This window comes from Arctopsyche grandis, chromosome 1, assembly GCF_051622035.1.
Source record: "Arctopsyche grandis isolate Sample6627 chromosome 1, ASM5162203v2, whole genome shotgun sequence".
Taxonomy (NCBI): domain Eukaryota; kingdom Metazoa; phylum Arthropoda; class Insecta; order Trichoptera; family Hydropsychidae; genus Arctopsyche; species Arctopsyche grandis.
The window spans coordinates 16,842,781-16,862,372 of record NC_135355.1 but is presented as its reverse complement, the minus strand read 5'-3'; the positions used below and the strand labels follow the sequence as shown (position 1 = coordinate 16,862,372).

Below are 19,592 nucleotides of genomic sequence, written 5' to 3'. Positions count from 1 at the left end.
GAGGTTATCAAGTATTTTTTAGTTTAATATTAATATTTAAACAATACCTTTTTCCAATCATCAAAAGTCCGTTGCTGATGTTCCTCAGCTTTTTTTTCATCGTTGGTGTCAATTTTGGCTTTTTTATTGGAGTTCGGCTCTTGACGTTAACTTCACGAAATCTACGTTGCACCGTCCTTGTGGAAATATCGATACCCTCTTGGTTCAGAATAGCTTGAATGCCTTTATTAGGCACCTTACGGTTCTCCAAAGCTATGGTGATGATTTTTCGATCCGTTCGCGGTGTGGTTTTTCGTTTTCTCCCACATTTGTCGTATAATGTAGCAGTTGGAGAAACTCCCGATTGCACCAATAGTGCAATATGGGCTACCGTAGGGTGAGAAACGATATTTTTTTTTGCAATTTGTCTGTAACTACATGTCTTTTCACTAATAAGCGTTGCAATGGCCACTTTCACATCTTCTGAAATGGTTTTTTTGGAGCCATTTCAAAAAAAAAGTTTTTGATTAAAAAATCAAAAAATATATTAAAGCGAACGTAAAAACACAATAAATTATACACAATAATATTAATTTACAACTTATATTTAAAATATTTAAAAGGAATTAAATCTTAAGTCTATTTTTAAGTCAATAATTGTTAATTTACGCAGCGTGTTAACAGGGCGAAAACTGACCGTGAACTGATTCTTTGTTTCTTTCGGTTCGGTGATTACTGGTCACAAATTACTCGTCACAAAGTCACTAAAATCTCTATAACGGAACACCTGGCAGCCGAAAAGTCCATCATACTAACGATAACTATCATAGTAACGAGAACTTGAGTGCCAAATATTGTGTATTCGCGATTTTCATGGCAAAAATTGTCTTTGTGACCACCCCAATGTGACGAATAGTCCAATTACCGTTTCTTTCATCCCCAGTTTCAAAATTTTCGGATTTTTTCACTACCACATGTGTGTTGCTATTCAACCTATCTACCAGTGTTAAAATAAATACGTGTTTCCCACATGTTTGTCAAATTTGTCACAAGTTTCGCAAATTACGCTAGTGGTAAGAACATCCTGTCATGGGTCTGTATATTAATTTTACGGAACCGAAAAAACGAACCGCAAAAAAAAATCGGTTCGGTTTCGGTTTTCGTTCCGGCAAAAATAGCGGTTATTCCGGTTTACGGTTTTCGGTTCGGTTCCGGTTTCGGTCCGCTCCCTGATTTCAAAATTTCAAAATTTGTACAATATGTAGTGTGACATCTATAGACTTTTTAAATCATTTTTTAAACACCGTAGTAGTTTACTTTTATAACGATAGGCTAATCATTCATTTTGACGAATCTCCTTTTTACTAACCTCTTCTTACTTTTTACTAGTTAATAATTTCCATGAGGATGATTTTTTTTGCACTATGTACTAGCTACTGCCAGGGCCAGCCCGATAAGATTTCTTTCCAAGAAAAAATATTAATGAAAATGCAGTTAACAAAATATTTAAAAAAATGCAGTTAAAAAAATATACTATATCTGACAGAGCTGCGTTTTATATTTTCCAATATTTTAAAATTATTTATTGTATTAAAAAATATTTTTCAATATTTCAAAATAATAGTATCGAATTAAGAATTATTGTATTAAATATTTTTTACTAAAAAGTAGATGTATGTTTGTACACGTACTACATATTATAGCCGTGTGTAGTAATATTCTGGTATCATATGTATAAAAAAAATTATTTAAAATCAAATATTTGTAAAAAGTCTGTAATTGCGTTTTATTTTTATAATAAAATATAAAAGTTATTTTAAAATAAAATATTTAAAAGCTATGATTAAAAAGTGTTTTCGCCCAACGTGGGGCTCGAACCCACGACCCTGAGATTAAGAGTCTCATGCTCTACCGACTGAGCTAGCCGGGCCAGTGGCAGCTTGCTCAAAAAGTTTATACTTGAGTTGATAATCATTTTAAAATACATATATTTTCGATATTTTTTCACACACATAATAAATTTTACATTCATACCATCAAAACTCCCACTATTAAATATATGATATTGTACATTTCCTAAATATCATAATAATATATATCACAATATAGGTACATATGTATGTATGTATATATGTACATATATGTAGAAACGAACTGATTTATTTTTCTTCAGACGTTTTCCCATAACGTCATCGTACAGGTAGTAGAGCTACATGGTTGGCATAAAAACATCAATTGGTATTTCCAGACTACGTTTTTTACCTTTTCTAAACAAACACGTATAAAATGATTACCGGAGATTGCTACGGTACGCTAAGCTCAAACACATTCGCAAAAACAACAATGTGTGCGGTAATTCATAAAACAATTTTAACATAATTTATGACGGGATGCGCAAAACTAACGACCGGTTTTAATTTTGCGGATAGTAATTATTTTCACACACGTTTGAGAAATTTCGTTGCAACGAAATCTTAAATCAACACTTGCGAAAGGCTTTTATGGTGTTTAGCCAATCGTTTTATATCATAGGAATTTTCATTATATAGAGAAAAATTATTCAGTATGTATCTATTTTTTTTGCATTTACTCGGTACCTATGTATGTACATATGTTTATTATAACATGATACATTTATTTATTATATTCTGATACATTCTATATCCCCTCTTTTCATACGAACTACGCGAAAAATACCTTTTTACAGACGGTCCTGTTTACATTTTAATAAAGTTTTGAACGACCTTGATATATTTTCCGATACAATTGTTTTCAAGGAAAAGTTTAGGTGATTTGTTGTTGCATTAGTTTCATAGTTTCAAGCATATTGTTATTATTTCATAGTTATTAAGTATATTGTTATTATTTCATAGCTATTAAGTATATTGTTTAATTTCGACTGCCATTTATTCATAAGATTGTTAAAATTTATGGTTATTTAGGTCTGTTTGTTTATATGTGTTTAATTAAATAATTTTATATGACTGTTTTTACCTAAATAAATAAATAAAATAACATTATTATATATTAAATGTACATAGTAAAAATCTGTAATTAATTTGTTTATACGTAACATTTTAGCTACAACTGCATCATACATACAAACGTACATACATAGGTTATGGAAAAAATGAGATAAAATCACTGTTCTTCTGAAAACGAAGAATTCAATGCTAAAACAATACGTTTGTTTGCGTGACAATTTTGTAACCTCAGGTGTCCAATTAAGAGCAATTTCCTTAGAAGACATCCTGTCATAAGCTTGTTTAGTCAGTCTGCGTTTAGATGTCGATCTGAAAACACGGTTCTGCTGAATTTTTAAATATGTATACGAAGATTCTTCTTTCTGTTCTCACGGTGTACATATTGAACAACCAATCTGGTAAGAGCTTTTCGTAGATTGATTCGATTTGATCTAAAGTTTTCTTTAAAATGCTAAAATTAATTTTAGGAGTCGCTTTGGGAATCTCCTCAAAGTTAGAATTCGGCGATGATGCTAAATTGGTGGAGAAATCTAACTTGGAAATAGTTGATGATGTTCAAATTTTTAAAGGTAAAACATCAAACCTAGACGGAAAAATGGACGAAGACTCTAAAGAATCTGCAGAGGACGAGTCGACGAAAATAAAGGTAACCAATGGAAAATCAGAAAAGTTAAGAGAAGAAGATGTGGTGTGCAATGGTAAAAAGTGCGTCATTGAAATAGAAAATGCATCGAACGGAAGAAAAACTTTGACAGATATTCACGTTAAGATTTCTACGGCGTCTGATGATAATTCCAATGCTAAAAAAGAAAACAAATCAGACGACTATGATGTGCCAATAATTAAAGGTTACGCCAGTGCTAAACCTGAAGACATCAATAAAAAGGACAAAACCAATGTCGGTGTACACGTGCACAACTATAACCCGAGCATTGTTCGTTCGGAAGATTCGAGTGAAGATGTTCCATCAATTTACATACAAATCCCCAAAGGAAATCAAAACAATTGGCATGATTATCTAGATTCCAGATTTAATACTGATCAACGACCACATCAACCAACACATGGACTACCACAACGACCATATCAGCCATCACAACATCCACAAGTATTCCATCCTTACAATATAGGAAATACCAACAGTCAAAATGACCATCATAACTACATTCCGTCTGGATGGACTTCTGGCTGGAAACCAATTTCTCCCAGTTATCAAAATCCAGGCGATTATTACCACTATAATGTCAACAATAAAGAAAACGGTTTTTCTGGTTCAGTTCCTCAATATGTAAACTATTGCAGTTGTACTAGAAAACCAGTATATCCACAAAAACCAACGCATCGTCCGCAATCTCGGAACAATGAAAGACCTTTAAATCCGTGGTTTTCATATGAAACTACCCCAAAAACCGTGATCGATGATAAAATATCTCCACCATTTAGCAATAATAAGCCTCAAAGGAGAGGATATGCATAAATTATTCATCTTCGTGTTTATTTGATCCTCATAGATTTTTATTTTATGTATGTATGTACATACATATGTACATATACGATGTAAAGAAATGAAAAGGATCTATTAATAAAAATATCAAAAAATATATTGACTTTTAAATTTTATCATCTAAATTATAATTGTTTATGAATCTACATTAACATTAACGTTTTTTGTTTCGATGGAGTTTAAATTTAAAGCATTTAGTTGTTTAATATTATTCATACGTTTATGCATAATATTAAGATACATACATACATATGTACATATGTCTGCAGATATCTAGAGTTGTTACAACGATAAATCTCTTGTAGATTTCTAGCAGTGTACTTTATTTTAAATTATATTACATACAAATGAAACTAAAATTTGAAAAAAACATAAGTATTTATTTGGTATAAGTACATATAAATGTTTTTCATTTGTTTATTTAAAAAAAAATCGAATATACATTAAATTTGAGTAAAAATATAAATCACAATTTTGTATTAAATAAGTATATTAGGCACATATAAAAATTAAATATATGATAATTTACATACATATAATTTCTAAATATGAGTGTGAAATATGACATAAAATATTATCACATTTAAATGTGAGAAAAACGCATTGCGTTCTAGAGAGCTGTTGCTGGTATTTTACTGCTTTTGCTCTGTATTTTATGAGAATTAATTTTTAACAGTGTACGTTGTCACTTTTCCGTTATCGTTCACAGTAGTTGAAGCTTCTTTATAGCCAGTTTTTTTGCCTCCAATATTGGAACTGGTAGAAAACGATGTTGACGATACTCCATAAGTGCCACCTTTTCCAGGTCCAGTGCTGCTGAAGCGAGTGTGTACATTGGGATTAGCCTGAAAGATTTAATGAGTACTAAATTAGACTTTCCTTAGCAGGGTAATAAGTTAATTGAAAGTTTTCTTTGAATAAACAGTAGTTACAGCATTTTCGGGATATGTTCCTGCGGATAAGTGTCCACCCCCAGGCCCAAAAGAGGCACTGGATGCAGCTGCTCCTCCGGCGAAGTTTGGTCCATATTGAAGATTAGGTCCATATCCGCTTCCTCCAAATCTATCGCTGCTTGTCTTTTGGAAAGCGTTTTGGGCCGCCTCAAAAGCAGCTCTTTGGAATTCAAAGTTTTTCGTAAAAGTACTGTAAAAACCAATATTTTTGAATATTACAAAATTGTACCACAGACTATACATATGTACATAGAATTAATATCATACATAAATAGAATTAGTATCGACACAAAAAGCTACATGTGTAAAAATGTCAAGGTTAGCTATGTTTTATGTCAAAGGTTTATTACATTCCTTAATCACACAATTTGTCACAATGCTTTACGAATAAAAAATGAAAAATTGCATAAAAAGGAATGAGATTTTTTAAATGTGTTGAAAATTATTGATATAATTGCATTCACTAGAATTAACTCTAGGTAATTTACAAGATGCATGCAACTAAGATAATTCATGAAAATTGGTCCACAAGTGTCATGTACATATTATAATAATAATATCTATTTACCTATCATTTTCTATGGGAGTATTACCAAAGCTCAAAGAGACACCAGAAGATGAAGAACTGTGTGGAGTGTTGCTTATCCGACGTCTAATGTGTGAGTGAGAAGAATAGTGCAAGTGAAGAAAGAAAATAAAGTAAAAAACCGCAACCACAGTAAAATAATATAATTCCAAGACAACTTACGCAGCTAGGTTATCATTGAATGTCTTGAAGTACTCCCGGAAGAAACCGTTGAAGTCGTTTGAATTTTGGAAAGGAGGAATAAAAGGTCCGAATGGGAACTGAGGCGCATAAGAGCCACCATAAGAATTTGGTATTGGTGATGGAAAACCGTTCGCTGGAGGGTTTCCAAATCTGTTCACAATCGGTGGTCCATTCTCGGGTGCTTGATAAGTTCCTCCATAGAATTGGCCATTGGAAACACCAGAAAATGCTCCGGCTGATGCCCTTGGATACCTTACTCCGTCTGAAAACGTTATAAAAATTAATAAATGCAATTTAAAATTGTAATCGTGTTAATATCGTGAAATCGATTTATTTCGTGCCTAACACCATTATGTAAATTTCGACTTATTTTTAGTTGGTAAATGAATTTAGGAACTGTTCGCCATGAATATACGTAGTAGAATGAATGACTTGGTATAAACTTCAAAGAATGACTCAAAAGACTGACTCAGATATATAGACAGGTGCATCGATTGTTTGTTTGGCGAAGAACACATTTGTATTCGTTTTTGAGTATACCATTATTATTAATTGAAAATTTTAAAATTATTTTTAGAGGGGAATAATTATAATATCAATATAATGATGATTAGTTTCATTATTCGTTGCTATTTTTTACTTTTTCTTTTTTTGATGATTCGAATTATGTGATGTTGGGAATGAGCTCATGCTGTCCATGAAAATTTAAACTAGCATACGAAAAGATTACACGAACTTCAAGGTATCATTCCGACATTTTTAGACTTTAAATTAATCTAGTGTTTTTTTAAGTGTACAAATCTAATCACGTAAACCAGCGTTTCCCAACCTGTGGTACGCGTTTGATGGTTGGTGGTACATGAAAATAAATCAATAGTGGTGGACTTTCAGGAGTGAATGATTTACAATCATAAAAATAGAAATATTTTTTAAATAATTAATAAACATTATCTTAATTAATCATTAATCATAAACGAAGTCAATATTTACAGTCGATGATTGAAAAAAAATATGTATGTTTGTAGTATTTGCATGGTAAGGAATTGTTAAGAAATTTTATGGAAAAAAAGGTATTTCCATAGTCACAATTTATTAATACTATTTCATCATATTTCTATTACTGATAAATGGTTTTAATAAAAACACAAAATTACAAAGTAGATATAATATATTTTATTTTTTTAATTAAATATCCTTACAAAATAAATTTAGTGAAATCCTTGTGCTTGTTTTGAGGAACATAGTTTTTTAAAATTCGATTAAAATGATGCGAGATAAACCATTAAGTGCGCAATTAATAATAGCTTTTTTTCACAAAATTTCTTAACAAAACAGATTCATTGCGTCTACGGTTCTACCATATCTTCAAATTCCTTACAATTCAAATACTACCTATATATTTGTTATTAGACTTGCAATAACAAATTTCATGAAATACAATAAATTTTATATGGTGGTACAATTGAGCGTAATGTACCACCAAGTGGTACGTGAGTCAAAAAGGGTTGGGGACCGCTGACGTAAACAATGGTCAACTCTCGAAACAATAGTCAACCACAAAACCATGAGATGTTTGTATGTATGTATATATTTACATAAGTACACACATACATATATTATATCCTCTTCAGTGTACATAGAAGAATGTATACCGTTATTTTATTATTGGAAAAACACAGAAAAAATGCATTAACATAATTAAGATTCGAGAGGTGTGATGATTGTTTAATTAAATTCTGTCTTTTTGGCTGAAAATCAAACTCAAAAAGTTGTATGTGTATGTGTTTTTTTTTTAACTGGCGATGTTCATCTTGAAGTGATTATGATCAAAGTGAGTTGAAGGAAATCAAAAAAATTCTGAATATATTTTTGTTCGAAATGTTTTCATAGATTTTAAAAATATGATAAAATTTCAGTGTCGCGTCGAATCTTGATGACATTGAATGTGTATTTTTGTCATGTCGATTTTTTGCTAGCTATTGCAAAATTATTTATAATTATAACTTTATTTTACTAAATGTAATCAAAATTTGGGTTATCTCACTAAGGTTTGTTTACATTGTACAACACGCTTGCAAGGTGATGTATTTGTAAATATTCTGCACTCGTCTCTCAAACCATGCATTACAAATTATAATTTAAATTTATTCCGCGTACATAATTACATACATAAATCGACAAAAAAATCAAACCACTTTATTTAATATATGTACTTCAGATGCATGATTTGTTTACTTTTATTCATAATATAATATTTAACATTATTCCATTCCATAATATTGAAGAGCGATGACGCAAATCGGAAAAACCGGATTTTTTTTCGAAATGTTCGTATATACATGTTCGTTTAACAACATATAGTTTGGCAAGTATCTGTTTCTGTGAACAACCGGTTTCATTATTGGCCATGAATTATCATGTTTAATGTTTTGGTTTTACTTACATATAATATATACATACGTATATACATATATGAGGAAAACTTAGTTGAGGGCACGGAGTGTGGTGCAGGTCATGGGCTAATTATTTATTATATAAAGTGTATGTATATGATAGGTCAAGAAATTTTAAAATGATTTAAGTTAAAATGAAGGTTAGATAAGCACTAGTGTTTACTTATAAAACAAATATAAAATGCTAAGAGTGCATTTGTTTGCCATTTTTCTTTGAAAAATTTGTGTTTTCTGTATGAAATTCAATTTTATATTATTTACCATATACATATTCCAATTAGAATATTTTTGATAGAATGTATGTTTGTATGTATGTATGTACGGAAGTGTAATATTAAAATGTGTGGTTTACTTTGAAGTGCGTCGATTTTCCCGGCAACGGCTACAAGGAGCAGCAGTGGTGCGATGCGTCCAATCATCCTGATAGTCGAGTCTTCGACTGTTGGTGATTCTGATGAAGTGTCAAGGTCAAGGTGGTTGATGGTTATTAGTACGAGGGCACCGGCCCGTGTGTGATGGCCCCCACCGGTACCAGCGCTTATAAGCCGCACCGGCTAAACTGCCAGAACGCATCTCTACTATACAACACAGCCGAATGTTAAACTGTGGGACGGGTATAAGTTCCTCTTTAGGCCATTGAACATTGAAGTACAGTAGCTAATGCTAATGCCAATTGCCAGCCAATGGCCAATATCAGGCTGCAAATGATAAAGGGCTAGTGGATTTGCCCGCCCTTTCTGGTAATTTGAGTGATGTAAATTTGAAAAATAGTACCGCCTTTGAAAATAATAAATACTGAATGAATTTATTGATAATCCTTTAAAAATCCTTTCTTTAAACAATCTTTCTGTCAGGCGACGACATACTGATGCTATATTCTTCTTTAAGCTCATAAATGGTTTCCTTGATTGTTCTGATTTACTGAATAAGGTTAATTTCAGAATCCCAGTTCGGTACTCTAGACGCGTTGCACTCTTTTCACTTGATCCTTTCAATACTAATTCCCAAAAGTATTTTTATCTGCAGCGCGTTTATCGTATGTTTAACGGAGAGCTGAATGAGGTTGATCTATTTGGTATTTCCCTACATCAATTCAGGTCTAACATCAAGAGAATCTTGACCGATTGATTCATTTCTTCTCCTATTCTATTTTTCCAATATTTCCAATATTTTTATACTTTAGTTTAGTTATGTAATGTGCTATTTAATCATGTTATAGCTTTCATTCTTTTCCTTTTCATTTGTTTATTTTGTATTTACCTTTTTCATTTGTTTTATATTTGTAAATATCAATTTCTTCTTATATTCTATTTTATAACCATTTCCAAATATTTTAATACTATAGTTTAATTATGCAATGTTCTACATATTTTGTCATGCCTTTATTCTTTACTTTTTAATTTGTTTTCCTCATATATATCTTTTTCATTTTTGTAAAAATCTATTATTGGACTCGGATGTTACATACATTATTTATTTACTATTTGTTTTTTTTATACATATCTATGTACATCCTGTCTGTTGATTTTTCAATTAATAAAATAAAATAAAATATTCAAATTTGTATGATTTGGGTTATTTGTATGCAGAAAGACTGCTAGGCAAGTCTCCAGCAAATTTATCGAACTTAGCGGCTTCCCAGAGACTAACAACTTATCTGGCAACAAATAATTCATAACTAAGGGATGGATACTAATTGGGTCAAAATACTCTTAGGGCGTTTTTTTACTCTTGCTTTCAGCACTTTTGGAACGTGTATAGTTAATTGGGATTGCCCAGTGCCGGTTTTAGGGGGTGGCTGGGTCGGGCGACGCCCGAGGACGCCAAATAAGTTAGGGCGCCACACGATGCGCCAAATGCCCTCTAAAATTTAAAATTATAGCGCCAAAAGCCATACAAAATTTTAGATTAGAGCGTTAAGAGGGCTGGACACCAGCGCCTTGTCCATACAAACGTATTACACTTCTCCCTTCCTCAATTATGGCACTAGAGAAATTATTTTGTAATATGCTATGGATATCCACCATAAGCATGTTTCTGTTGTTTTATTTTTTTGATTTATTATTTTTTATAGGAGCTAGGAGCCGCCAAACATCTATAAAATCGCCTCTTTTTTATACCCACGAAAAGCGAGTCCAGCGTGCTTATCTAACGGTTGATTTTTAAAAAAATACGAGCACCCAAACATAGAAAATATCTTTTTCATACCAATGATAAAGATAAAGATTTAAATTGGTCCAGTTTCGGAGGAGAAAACTGGAGAATACGAAACCTCGATTTTGTCGATTTAAAATACGTATTATCTGGTCGAAGTGCAACTGTCGCAACTGTCAAAATATATATATTGATATATATTGTCACATTCACTCAATATATATATCGAAGAAAGGAACGGCAACAAAATTAAGGTTTCGGATGTAAAGCCCTCTTAAAGGCGAAATTTTTTTCTAAGGGTGTTAAGAGAAAATTGCCCGAGGGCGCTATTAGGTGTAAGGCCGGCACTGGGATTGCTCTAATGATTATTCGTAGTCTATTCATAATATGTACAATATGATCCTAGTTATCTTCATTCACAGTCGCATTCACTCAATATATATATTGATATATATTGTCACATTCACTCAATATATATATCGAAGAAAGGAACGGCAACAAAATTAAGGTTTCGGATGTAAAGCCCTCTTAAAGGCGAAATTTTTTTCTAAGGGTGTTAAGAGAAAATTGCCCGAGGGCGCTATTAGGTGTAAGGCCGGCACTGGGATTGCTCTAATGATTATTCGTAGTCTATTCATAATATGTACAATATGATCCTAGTTATCTTCATTCACAGTCGCATTCACTCAATATATATATTGATATATATTGTCACATTCACTCAATATATATATCGAAGAAAGGAACGGCAACAAAATTAAGGTTTCGGATGTAAAGCCCTCTTAAAGGCGAAATTTTTTTCTAAGGGTGTTAAGAGAAAATTGCCCGAGGGCGCTATTAGGTGTAAGGCCGGCACTGGGATTGCTCTAATGATTATTCGTAGTCTATTCATAATATGTACAATATGATCCTAGTTATCTTCATCCCGGTATTTCATATAAATATTGTTTATAAACTGACATTATTTTTTTGTCAATATGAGCCTTAATATTTTTTTGTCAACCGAAATATATTTTGTCAATATGAGCCTTAAATTGCAATTGATAAATTAAGTTTCGGTTCAGCGAAAAATTTTCGATAAAGTTAAAAGTTTTATCTGTCAAAGTTTTATTATAGATATTGCATTTTAATAGAGAGGTCATGGGTTATTCATTCCAATATTCAATAATTATATGTAATAATAATTCAAAATCATTCCAATAGAGAGGTCGTGGTCAAGACCCGGCCAAATAAGCTGTTGGCGAGATTTCGTGGTTATTGAAAACACAGATCGACCGTCTCCTGGTGGAATTTGTTCTAATTCAATTGTTCTGATGGATCCAATAAATCAGTATCCTTCCCCTCAGTTTTTTTGAAAATTCGAGTTATTACCATTTCAAATTTGTTGGATATTGAAAAAATATGCTACCTACATAATGTATTTCTCGCAAATTTGCTGTGATTCGAAAATTTTGTTGATTGTTCATACATAGATGTCTCTATAGTATTATATTTTACTAGTGTTGGACCCGTTGATTTCAACGGGTGGTTTCGAAAAGGAATTGAAACTCGAATAAAAATAAAGTTAAAGATATTGAATCGACTGGTTTCGGAAAGAAATTTATGCACGAATTACGAATGACAAATTACGAAGTGATTACGTTTTGTGCATCGCCGACGCCTCCGGCACCCCGGGACCCCAGCGACGCCGACGCCACCGACGCCTCCGGCGCCCTCAGCGCCCCCGATGCCTTCGGCACCCCGGGGGCTTTGCCCCCAGCGCCGCCGACGCCTCCGCCGACGCCTCCGCCGACGCCTCCGCCGACGCCTCCGGCGCCCCCAGCACCCCCGATGCCTTCGGCACCCCGGGGGCTTCGCCCCCAGCTCCCCCGATGCCTTCGGCATCCCGGGGGCTTCGCCCCCAGCGCCGCCGACGCCTCCGGCGCCCCCAGCACCCCCGATGCCTTCGGCACCCCGGGGGCTTCGCCCCCAGCGCCCCCGATGCCTTCGGCATCCCGGGGGCTTCGCCCCCAGCGCCGCCGACGCCTCCGGCGCCCCCAGCACCCCCGATGCCTTCGGCACCCCGGGGGCTTCGCCCCCAGCGCCCCCGGCGCCACCGACGCACAAAAATGAAAAATATGAAAAAAATGAAAAATATGAAAAAAATGAGAAAACTAAAAAAATGAAAAAAACGAAAAAAATTGAAAAAACTGAAAAAATGAAAAAAATGAAAAAACTGAAAAAATGAAAAAAATGAAAAAACTGAAAAAATTAAAAAAATGAAAAAACTGAAAAATGAAAAAACTGAAAAAATGAAAAAAATGAAAAAAATGAAAAAACTGAAAAAAATGAAAAAACTGAAAAAATGAAAAAAATGAAAAAACTGAAAAAATGAAAAAAATGAAAAAACTGAAAAAATGAAAAATATGAAAAAAATGAAAAATATGAAAAAAAAATTATTTGTTCCCCATACTGGTTGACTGGTTGATCGTCCGTCACATACAAATATACAAATATATTTAGCGACAGTCCGTTTTTATATATATTATTCTACATATGTACTGTTTTTATTTTTTTATTTTTTAGTACTTATGTAAAAAAATATTATAAGAAAAGCTTGTAAAAATAGTCTTATCTAGCGGTGGCTCGTAACTTTTAAAACAGGTGGGGCCCGAGAAGGCTAATCCCCCCCCTGCCTTCCTCCTACAAATTTATTTTTTTTTCCACAAATGAAATTTGACAATTTTAGTATACTTCTCAAATATAGTTGAATTGTCGAAAAACGTAAACGGTGTCGTATATTTACGAATCTTATACATAATATATGTAGACGATCGGGGCTGACATATTCTGCCCCAAAGAGACCTTCACGCAGCCAACTAAAAGTGACCTTCAGTATACGGTAATACGGATCTTTTTTCTCTGCTTTGACTGAATGTCTACACTCTATACAGTGCCACTCGCAAGTGTCAGAGTAGTAGGTAAACTGAAGCCGGCGACCACGGGACCACGGCAGATAAGTGACTGCCCCGAACTGAATTATGAACCGGTTCTGCTCACTGTGGTGAGTGGGATAAATAAACACTTGGTGTCTCTTGACGAGAAATTAACAATATGCAATTTTTTTTTTGTTGGTTAGGGGAGATGTGTGTGGGGTAATGCCCCAGTTGCCTTTAAAGACGAGCCGCCACTGGTCTAATCTTATTTGTGTCGCCTTGGGGTAATACGTAAAAAAAATCGTAAAAAATGTCTCTCATAGCACTTCTAGTTAGGACAAATATCGTAGCTAGGAAATTTTCTACGTATTTTTTTGCTATTTGCCAGCTGCATTTGAATTTATCACAGTTGATGTGAATCGAGATTAGTATTCTCAAAAGGTCCAATTTAAATGTTATTCACGTTCATTCGAGGAAAATCTGGAAAATTTGACTTGACTAGCCTTGAATGTTGTTCCAAACAATTTGAGAATCTTAGATTTAGCATTTTTGATAGAATTTGGCACACGTATAAAAACGGTAAAACAATGTTCCATATTGAGATCGATACAAAAGAATATGTTTAAATGTTGAAAGACCAACAGCCATGTTGGTCTCTCTAATTAATAATATTATTTTAAAATGTCAACTTTTGGGAAATTTTATTGCAACAGGATAAATTGTTGATTTATAATTTTAGCCTTGGTTAGGTTGTTTTTCCCGAGTCTGCGAATTTCAAATCATTTGCGTGATCCGGATGTTTATTCTTAGTGTCTTGTTTTTAGTAATATAAAGTATGTATTTGTATCACGGACTGTAAAAAAGTTAGTATAAAATATGTATTTTTCTATTGTTTGAATTTCAAAACAATTTTTGCAATTTTAATACAAAATGTTCAGACACGCTCGTGTTGGAATCGTAAATCAATATAGTTAAATGATAAATAGTTTATACTAACGTATGTATATAATTAATCGGAGTTCAAAATCAAATCGTCTAAAAATAATTGATATATGTTTATGAAAATAAACTACGTACGACTGTTCCGTGAATTTAATAAGAATAAAAAAATAATACATAATAATACGTATGTATATATGTTTGTATTATATACGTATGTATTTATGTACGTATGCATGTATTATATATGTACGTATATACATATGTATGTATTTATTATAATAAAAATCATACTACCTGCTCTCGTTAAATTTTAATCATATGGATGAATTTATATAATTCTTAGAATGAACAGATAGTAGTCTTGATTTCTTTTTTGATTTTTAAATGCTTTTTATTATTACTAAATTGTGTTTACATATCTTTATATAAAAATTAATTAAAAGAAATTTGTCGGTCCTGTGTTCGATCCGCACGCGGTCGAATTTTTTCAAATACCTTTAAATACATTTAATTTAATATTTATATTTAATTTTATATGTAACTTGACATTAAGTTTATGATTCTAGATATGAAATATCAGTTCAATACGCCGAAAAGCTTTCGAGAAAATCATAAAAACACCTCGATCTTATATTGTAAAAGTACTGCTTCCAGTTCAGATAAAATAATTTTATATATGTATATGTATGTACATACATATATAAAATTATAAAAATAATAAAAAAAACAGTCAGAAACACACAAACACACACGAATTTTTGCATTATCTCAAAACTTCATCTATTGTTATTACGTAATATGTATGTATGTACATAGATAAAGTAAAAAGACAGTCGGTAGAAATTAAGTTGATTGATAGTTTTTTAGTGACACAGTTTGATGGACGATTTTTGCTGACCATGTGAAGATTTTTGGAAAAAAATTTTCGTCTGCGGCGCTTTTTTGACTTTGTACATTTACTTTTTACTATTTTTATAATTATTTTTTCAAAAAAACAAGCTTATTTTTTTCATATGTTAGAACTCAATAAGGTGTATTTTATAAAGAATATTTTCCAAATTTTTGGTTGCGCCCACTAAGAAAAAGCTGAAATGACGTCCCTAGAGAGACATACAGACAGACATACAGAATAGCGATATTATATATGTATATGATGCTCATAATACATTTTTACGTAATTTTTTATAAATCATCTTTATTTATCTATTTTTATAAAATTTGTAACGCGACGTTCTCCCCATAGTCCCATAGGGCAACACTCGCCCTTTATTTCGAGTGGCCACACAGGAAAAAGCCTTATAGGCGCGCGCGCATGTAGAGCGAGCTCTCTCTCACCCGCCATCGACCGAAGAAGAAAGATCTCTCCTGTGCACGTCTCCAGGGGGAGACGGGGCCCAGAGATCCACCATCATTGCTGAAGAACCGCTGTGAGGTCGAATGTAGCATCACTCCCTCCCCTGAGTTCCAGCACAACGTCCCCTGTATTCCTCACGCCGTTTCCGGAGAAACCTCAGCCGTGAGAGGACCGACCGACCAGAGGACCGCAGAGCCAGCTTCCCGACCACGAGGAAGCTGTTATCAACGAGACGAGTATGCAGTCAGGAACCTCCCCGACTATATATATAACTGTATTCCAAGGTTAGTCCACGTTTCCATATAACCCGACCCTTGGAAGAAGAACGACATAAACGCCCTCTGGACCTCCCACCGCGAGATCAGATAAGCGCGCGTAAAACCGTTCGTTACAAATTTATATATGACTAGCTGAACCCGGCATCCGTTGCAATTCCAAAATAAGGCATGCAATTCCCGTTCCCGTGCCCGTTTCTGTTTCAAGTGATGGTTGGAGCTCAAAGCTGTGCCGTGTCGTCATATACCAACCTGTTAGCGTGGTAACCAACAAACACATTTCCTTGAATACACAATGGTGCTTCGTACTTTCGCGTCGATAAAATCGTAATTACGAATATTATTATTGAGAGGTTTTTTTCCCGTTTTTTTTTCACAGTAATCTTCCCAGACATGCATACAACAAATCCTGAAAGTTCCATCGTAATCGGTTGAGTGGTTTAGGAGCCTATACGAGACTGACAGACAGACAGGACAAATAGACATTCAATTATACCTGTATACATATATAGATACGTAGATTTACAAAAAACTCATTTAAAGCATTTTCAATGTTAAATTTAAAAGTTATGTGCATAAGATAAGACATGATATTTATAATCGTATATTATAATGCCCCTTGGAATCGTATATCGTAGAAAAAGACGGAGTTTGGTGAGTGTTTACAAAATATGTAATCAATTCACCATGCTTCGTCTCTCTTTCTCCCCTTGGAATCGTATATCGTGAAAAGAGACGCAGCATATCACTTCGTTCACATGATCGGCCGACAAAAACAAAATAATTAATTAAAACTATGATTTTTTTTTTCAAAAAAATTAATAAGATTTTAAATTACCAATAAATTTTTAATTCCGTTGATCCGAATTGCGATATTTTACCGAGTGCACAATTATGTGCACACAGGTCACTAGTTATCTACAGTCTCTAGTCACTAGTTATCTACAGAAATAAATGGGTTTCTTATGTCAATTACTATTGTTAACCTTTTTTTTGCTCTCTAGACTCTCTAGACTAGAGATGATTGTGACTGCGTTTTATCGATAGTTTTCTCGGGTAGTGACACTCCCTTGACCTATCTATCTATCGTGTTATATCAGATCGATCTCTCGTTGATGTTGTAGAGACTCTAGAGAGCGAACTTATTTATATTAGCCTTTTCTTAAATTTTAAATTATAAATGATTTTTTTGTATTAATGAGACATCTATTAAATTTAAAAATAAGTTTTCTTTACTTATATGATTGTATTTTTACTTAAACGTCCATAGACGTCTCAAATTTATTTTTTGAAATATTTTTTAATTACATACATGCATTTAAATGTTGCGTTTACATATTTTATGATCATTGAAAATAATGACCATCTGTGAATCTATTCTAACGATGAATAATAAGCGTAAAAAATCAACATTGTTTATGAAATCTATTTGATACTCTCAATGAAGTTATTAATAGTGCGCGTTACGTAGTTATTTAAAAATGCATATTTGTTGAATTAAATGCAATAAATAATTGAAAATATTTGACACAATTAATTTTTTCCACCTTGTCCCTGCCTGTCAATTTGGATAGATATATGTACTAGTACTTATAGTTATGTATGATCCGGATTCTGAGCGTCGAATACAGATCCGGGAAATTTTATATTACTTAATCTCATTTGCATGCACTGTGAATCAGTTTCGAACGAGACGAGTCCTACGTAATTTCTAAACTGTAACAAAAAATTAATCATTATGTTTATGTAACCTGTTACTATTTCATTTTTTGCTAAAGAAATACTTCTTCTTAAGCGTAGCGTAACTTGAATATCCAAGAGTTTTCCGAATGGAGCGTCGCGTCGGGAAATTCCAGAAGCTATTAAGTATGTCAAATTCAATGAAACAATGGTATCAAGGCTCTTCATTTGTTGCGTTAACATGACCGTGGCCAAATAGATTTAATATATTCATGCACTCTTTCATTGTATTTACATATGTACGTATGTAGTCACGCGGAAAATATTTGTGTTTCAAGTTCGTTTTGACTTCCTCAGTTTCATTTTTCATGAAATTTCTCTTCGGTCATTTATTTCTATAATTAAATATTACACATATAAAATATATTAATCCAGTTGATGAATTTAATGAATCCTGATATTGATTGGTTCAAAAATTAAATACATACATATATAACTTGTTTAAGTCTATATGTGAATCAACAACGAAAAAAAATCGGGTGTGACCAACCCATGACTTTATCTATGTATTTGAGGAATATAAGTAAGTCACAAAACAAAATTCTATATTGAACCGTACAGACACATTCACATATACCGGCAGCATTATGAAATACATACTAATAGCTAAGACAGCATTTTCGATACAAATTGAGCGCAAATGTATGGAAACTTGCACAAGATAAAAGTTCTACTTCCGGTTGTCCGATTTTGTTCAATTTTTATTTATACTTAAAATCAGTATTATACATATTAAATATCAAGAAAATAAAAATAATTCAGGGGTGCGGACAAAGTAGTGGGCACAACATTTTTGACCTTTCTACGAGGAAAAAAATCCCACTTCCGGTTCATTAAATTAAGTAATTTTTTTTTATTTTTACTTAAAATTACTATTTTTATTAAACACAATAAATATCAAGAAGCTTAAAACAATTTAAAAGGTCAAAATAAAATAATGAAATATTGTTTTAAAAAAAAATACTACTTCCGGTTTACGAATTCTGACCAAAACCCTACCAGCTCTAAGTTTGTACATAAAGGATAGAAATATAAATTTTCAGCTTAATACGTTCAGGGTGTGGACAGAGTAGTGGGCACAACATTTTCGACCTTTCTAAGAGAAAAAAATCCCACTTCCGGTTTATAAAATACAATAATTTTTTTTTATTTTCATCAAATTGATACAAGAATTATACTTGATTTTTTTTGTGATGAACACACATGTTTAAGGGGTCGAAAAAAATAGTGGAAGAAAAATCGAACAAGAGTAAACTGCTACTTCCGGTTGACGGATGCTAACTAAATTTTATAATTAACTTGGTATTAAACTTAAACTTCTAGATATGAAATTTCAGTTCAATAAACCAAATGGTTTCTGAAAAAAACATAAAAAACTTCGATTTTCTAGAGTAAAAGTACTACTTCCGGTTCAGATAAAAATATTTAAAAAATATAAGGTTATAAAAATTATTATTACTATTACATGTAAAAAATTTTCAGTCCGATTCAGTCAGCGGCTTGGGAGATAATTTAATTCAAAAACTTAAAAAAATAGGAGACCTATAAGGGTAGGTACCATTTCCGGTCA

General features: G+C 32.8%; 2 protein-coding genes and 1 non-coding gene across 8 annotated transcripts in view; 1 reads left to right on the top strand and 2 right to left on the bottom strand.

Annotated features, from left to right (window-relative positions):
- Positions 1-4,557, top strand: part of LOC143911721 (uncharacterized) — a 42,666-nt gene extending 38,109 nt beyond the window's left edge. For 2 of the 3 annotated variants that reach the window (XM_077430750.1, XM_077430743.1), the window contains exons 2-3: positions 3,061-3,361; positions 3,431-4,557. In XM_077430750.1, coding sequence (XP_077286876.1) covers positions 3,304-3,361; positions 3,431-4,440 — 1,068 coding nt within the window. In that variant the 5' untranslated portion in view covers positions 3,061-3,303 and the 3' untranslated portion in view covers positions 4,441-4,557. Of the gene's footprint in view, positions 1-2,423; positions 2,543-3,060; positions 3,362-3,430 lie in introns of those variants that run through there. The other variant, XM_077430735.1, reaches the window with a different exon arrangement.
- Positions 1,837-1,909, bottom strand: TRNAK-CUU (transfer RNA lysine (anticodon CUU)). The gene has a single exon. It is a non-coding gene; the product is annotated as a tRNA-Lys (tRNA).
- Positions 4,558-5,091: 534 nt separating the features above from the next.
- LOC143911791 (uncharacterized) lies at positions 5,092-9,222 on the bottom strand. Of its 4 annotated transcripts, none has more exons than XM_077430838.1 (5): positions 8,995-9,222; positions 6,169-6,451; positions 5,989-6,072; positions 5,400-5,610; positions 5,092-5,312 (listed from the first exon to the last, which is right to left on the bottom strand). In XM_077430838.1, exons 1-5 carry the CDS (start codon positions 9,059-9,061, stop codon positions 5,130-5,132), a joined length of 828 nt encoding a protein of 275 aa, XP_077286964.1. In that variant the 5' UTR covers positions 9,062-9,222; the 3' UTR covers positions 5,092-5,129. The 4 variants fall into 4 exon arrangements, with proteins under 4 accessions (XP_077286964.1, XP_077286972.1, XP_077286980.1 ...); XM_077430846.1 differs by lacking the exon at positions 8,995-9,222 and adding an exon at positions 6,531-6,660; XM_077430854.1 differs by lacking the exon at positions 5,989-6,072 and having other exon boundaries at positions 8,995-9,221.
- Positions 9,223-19,592: the final 10,370 nt, after the last annotated feature.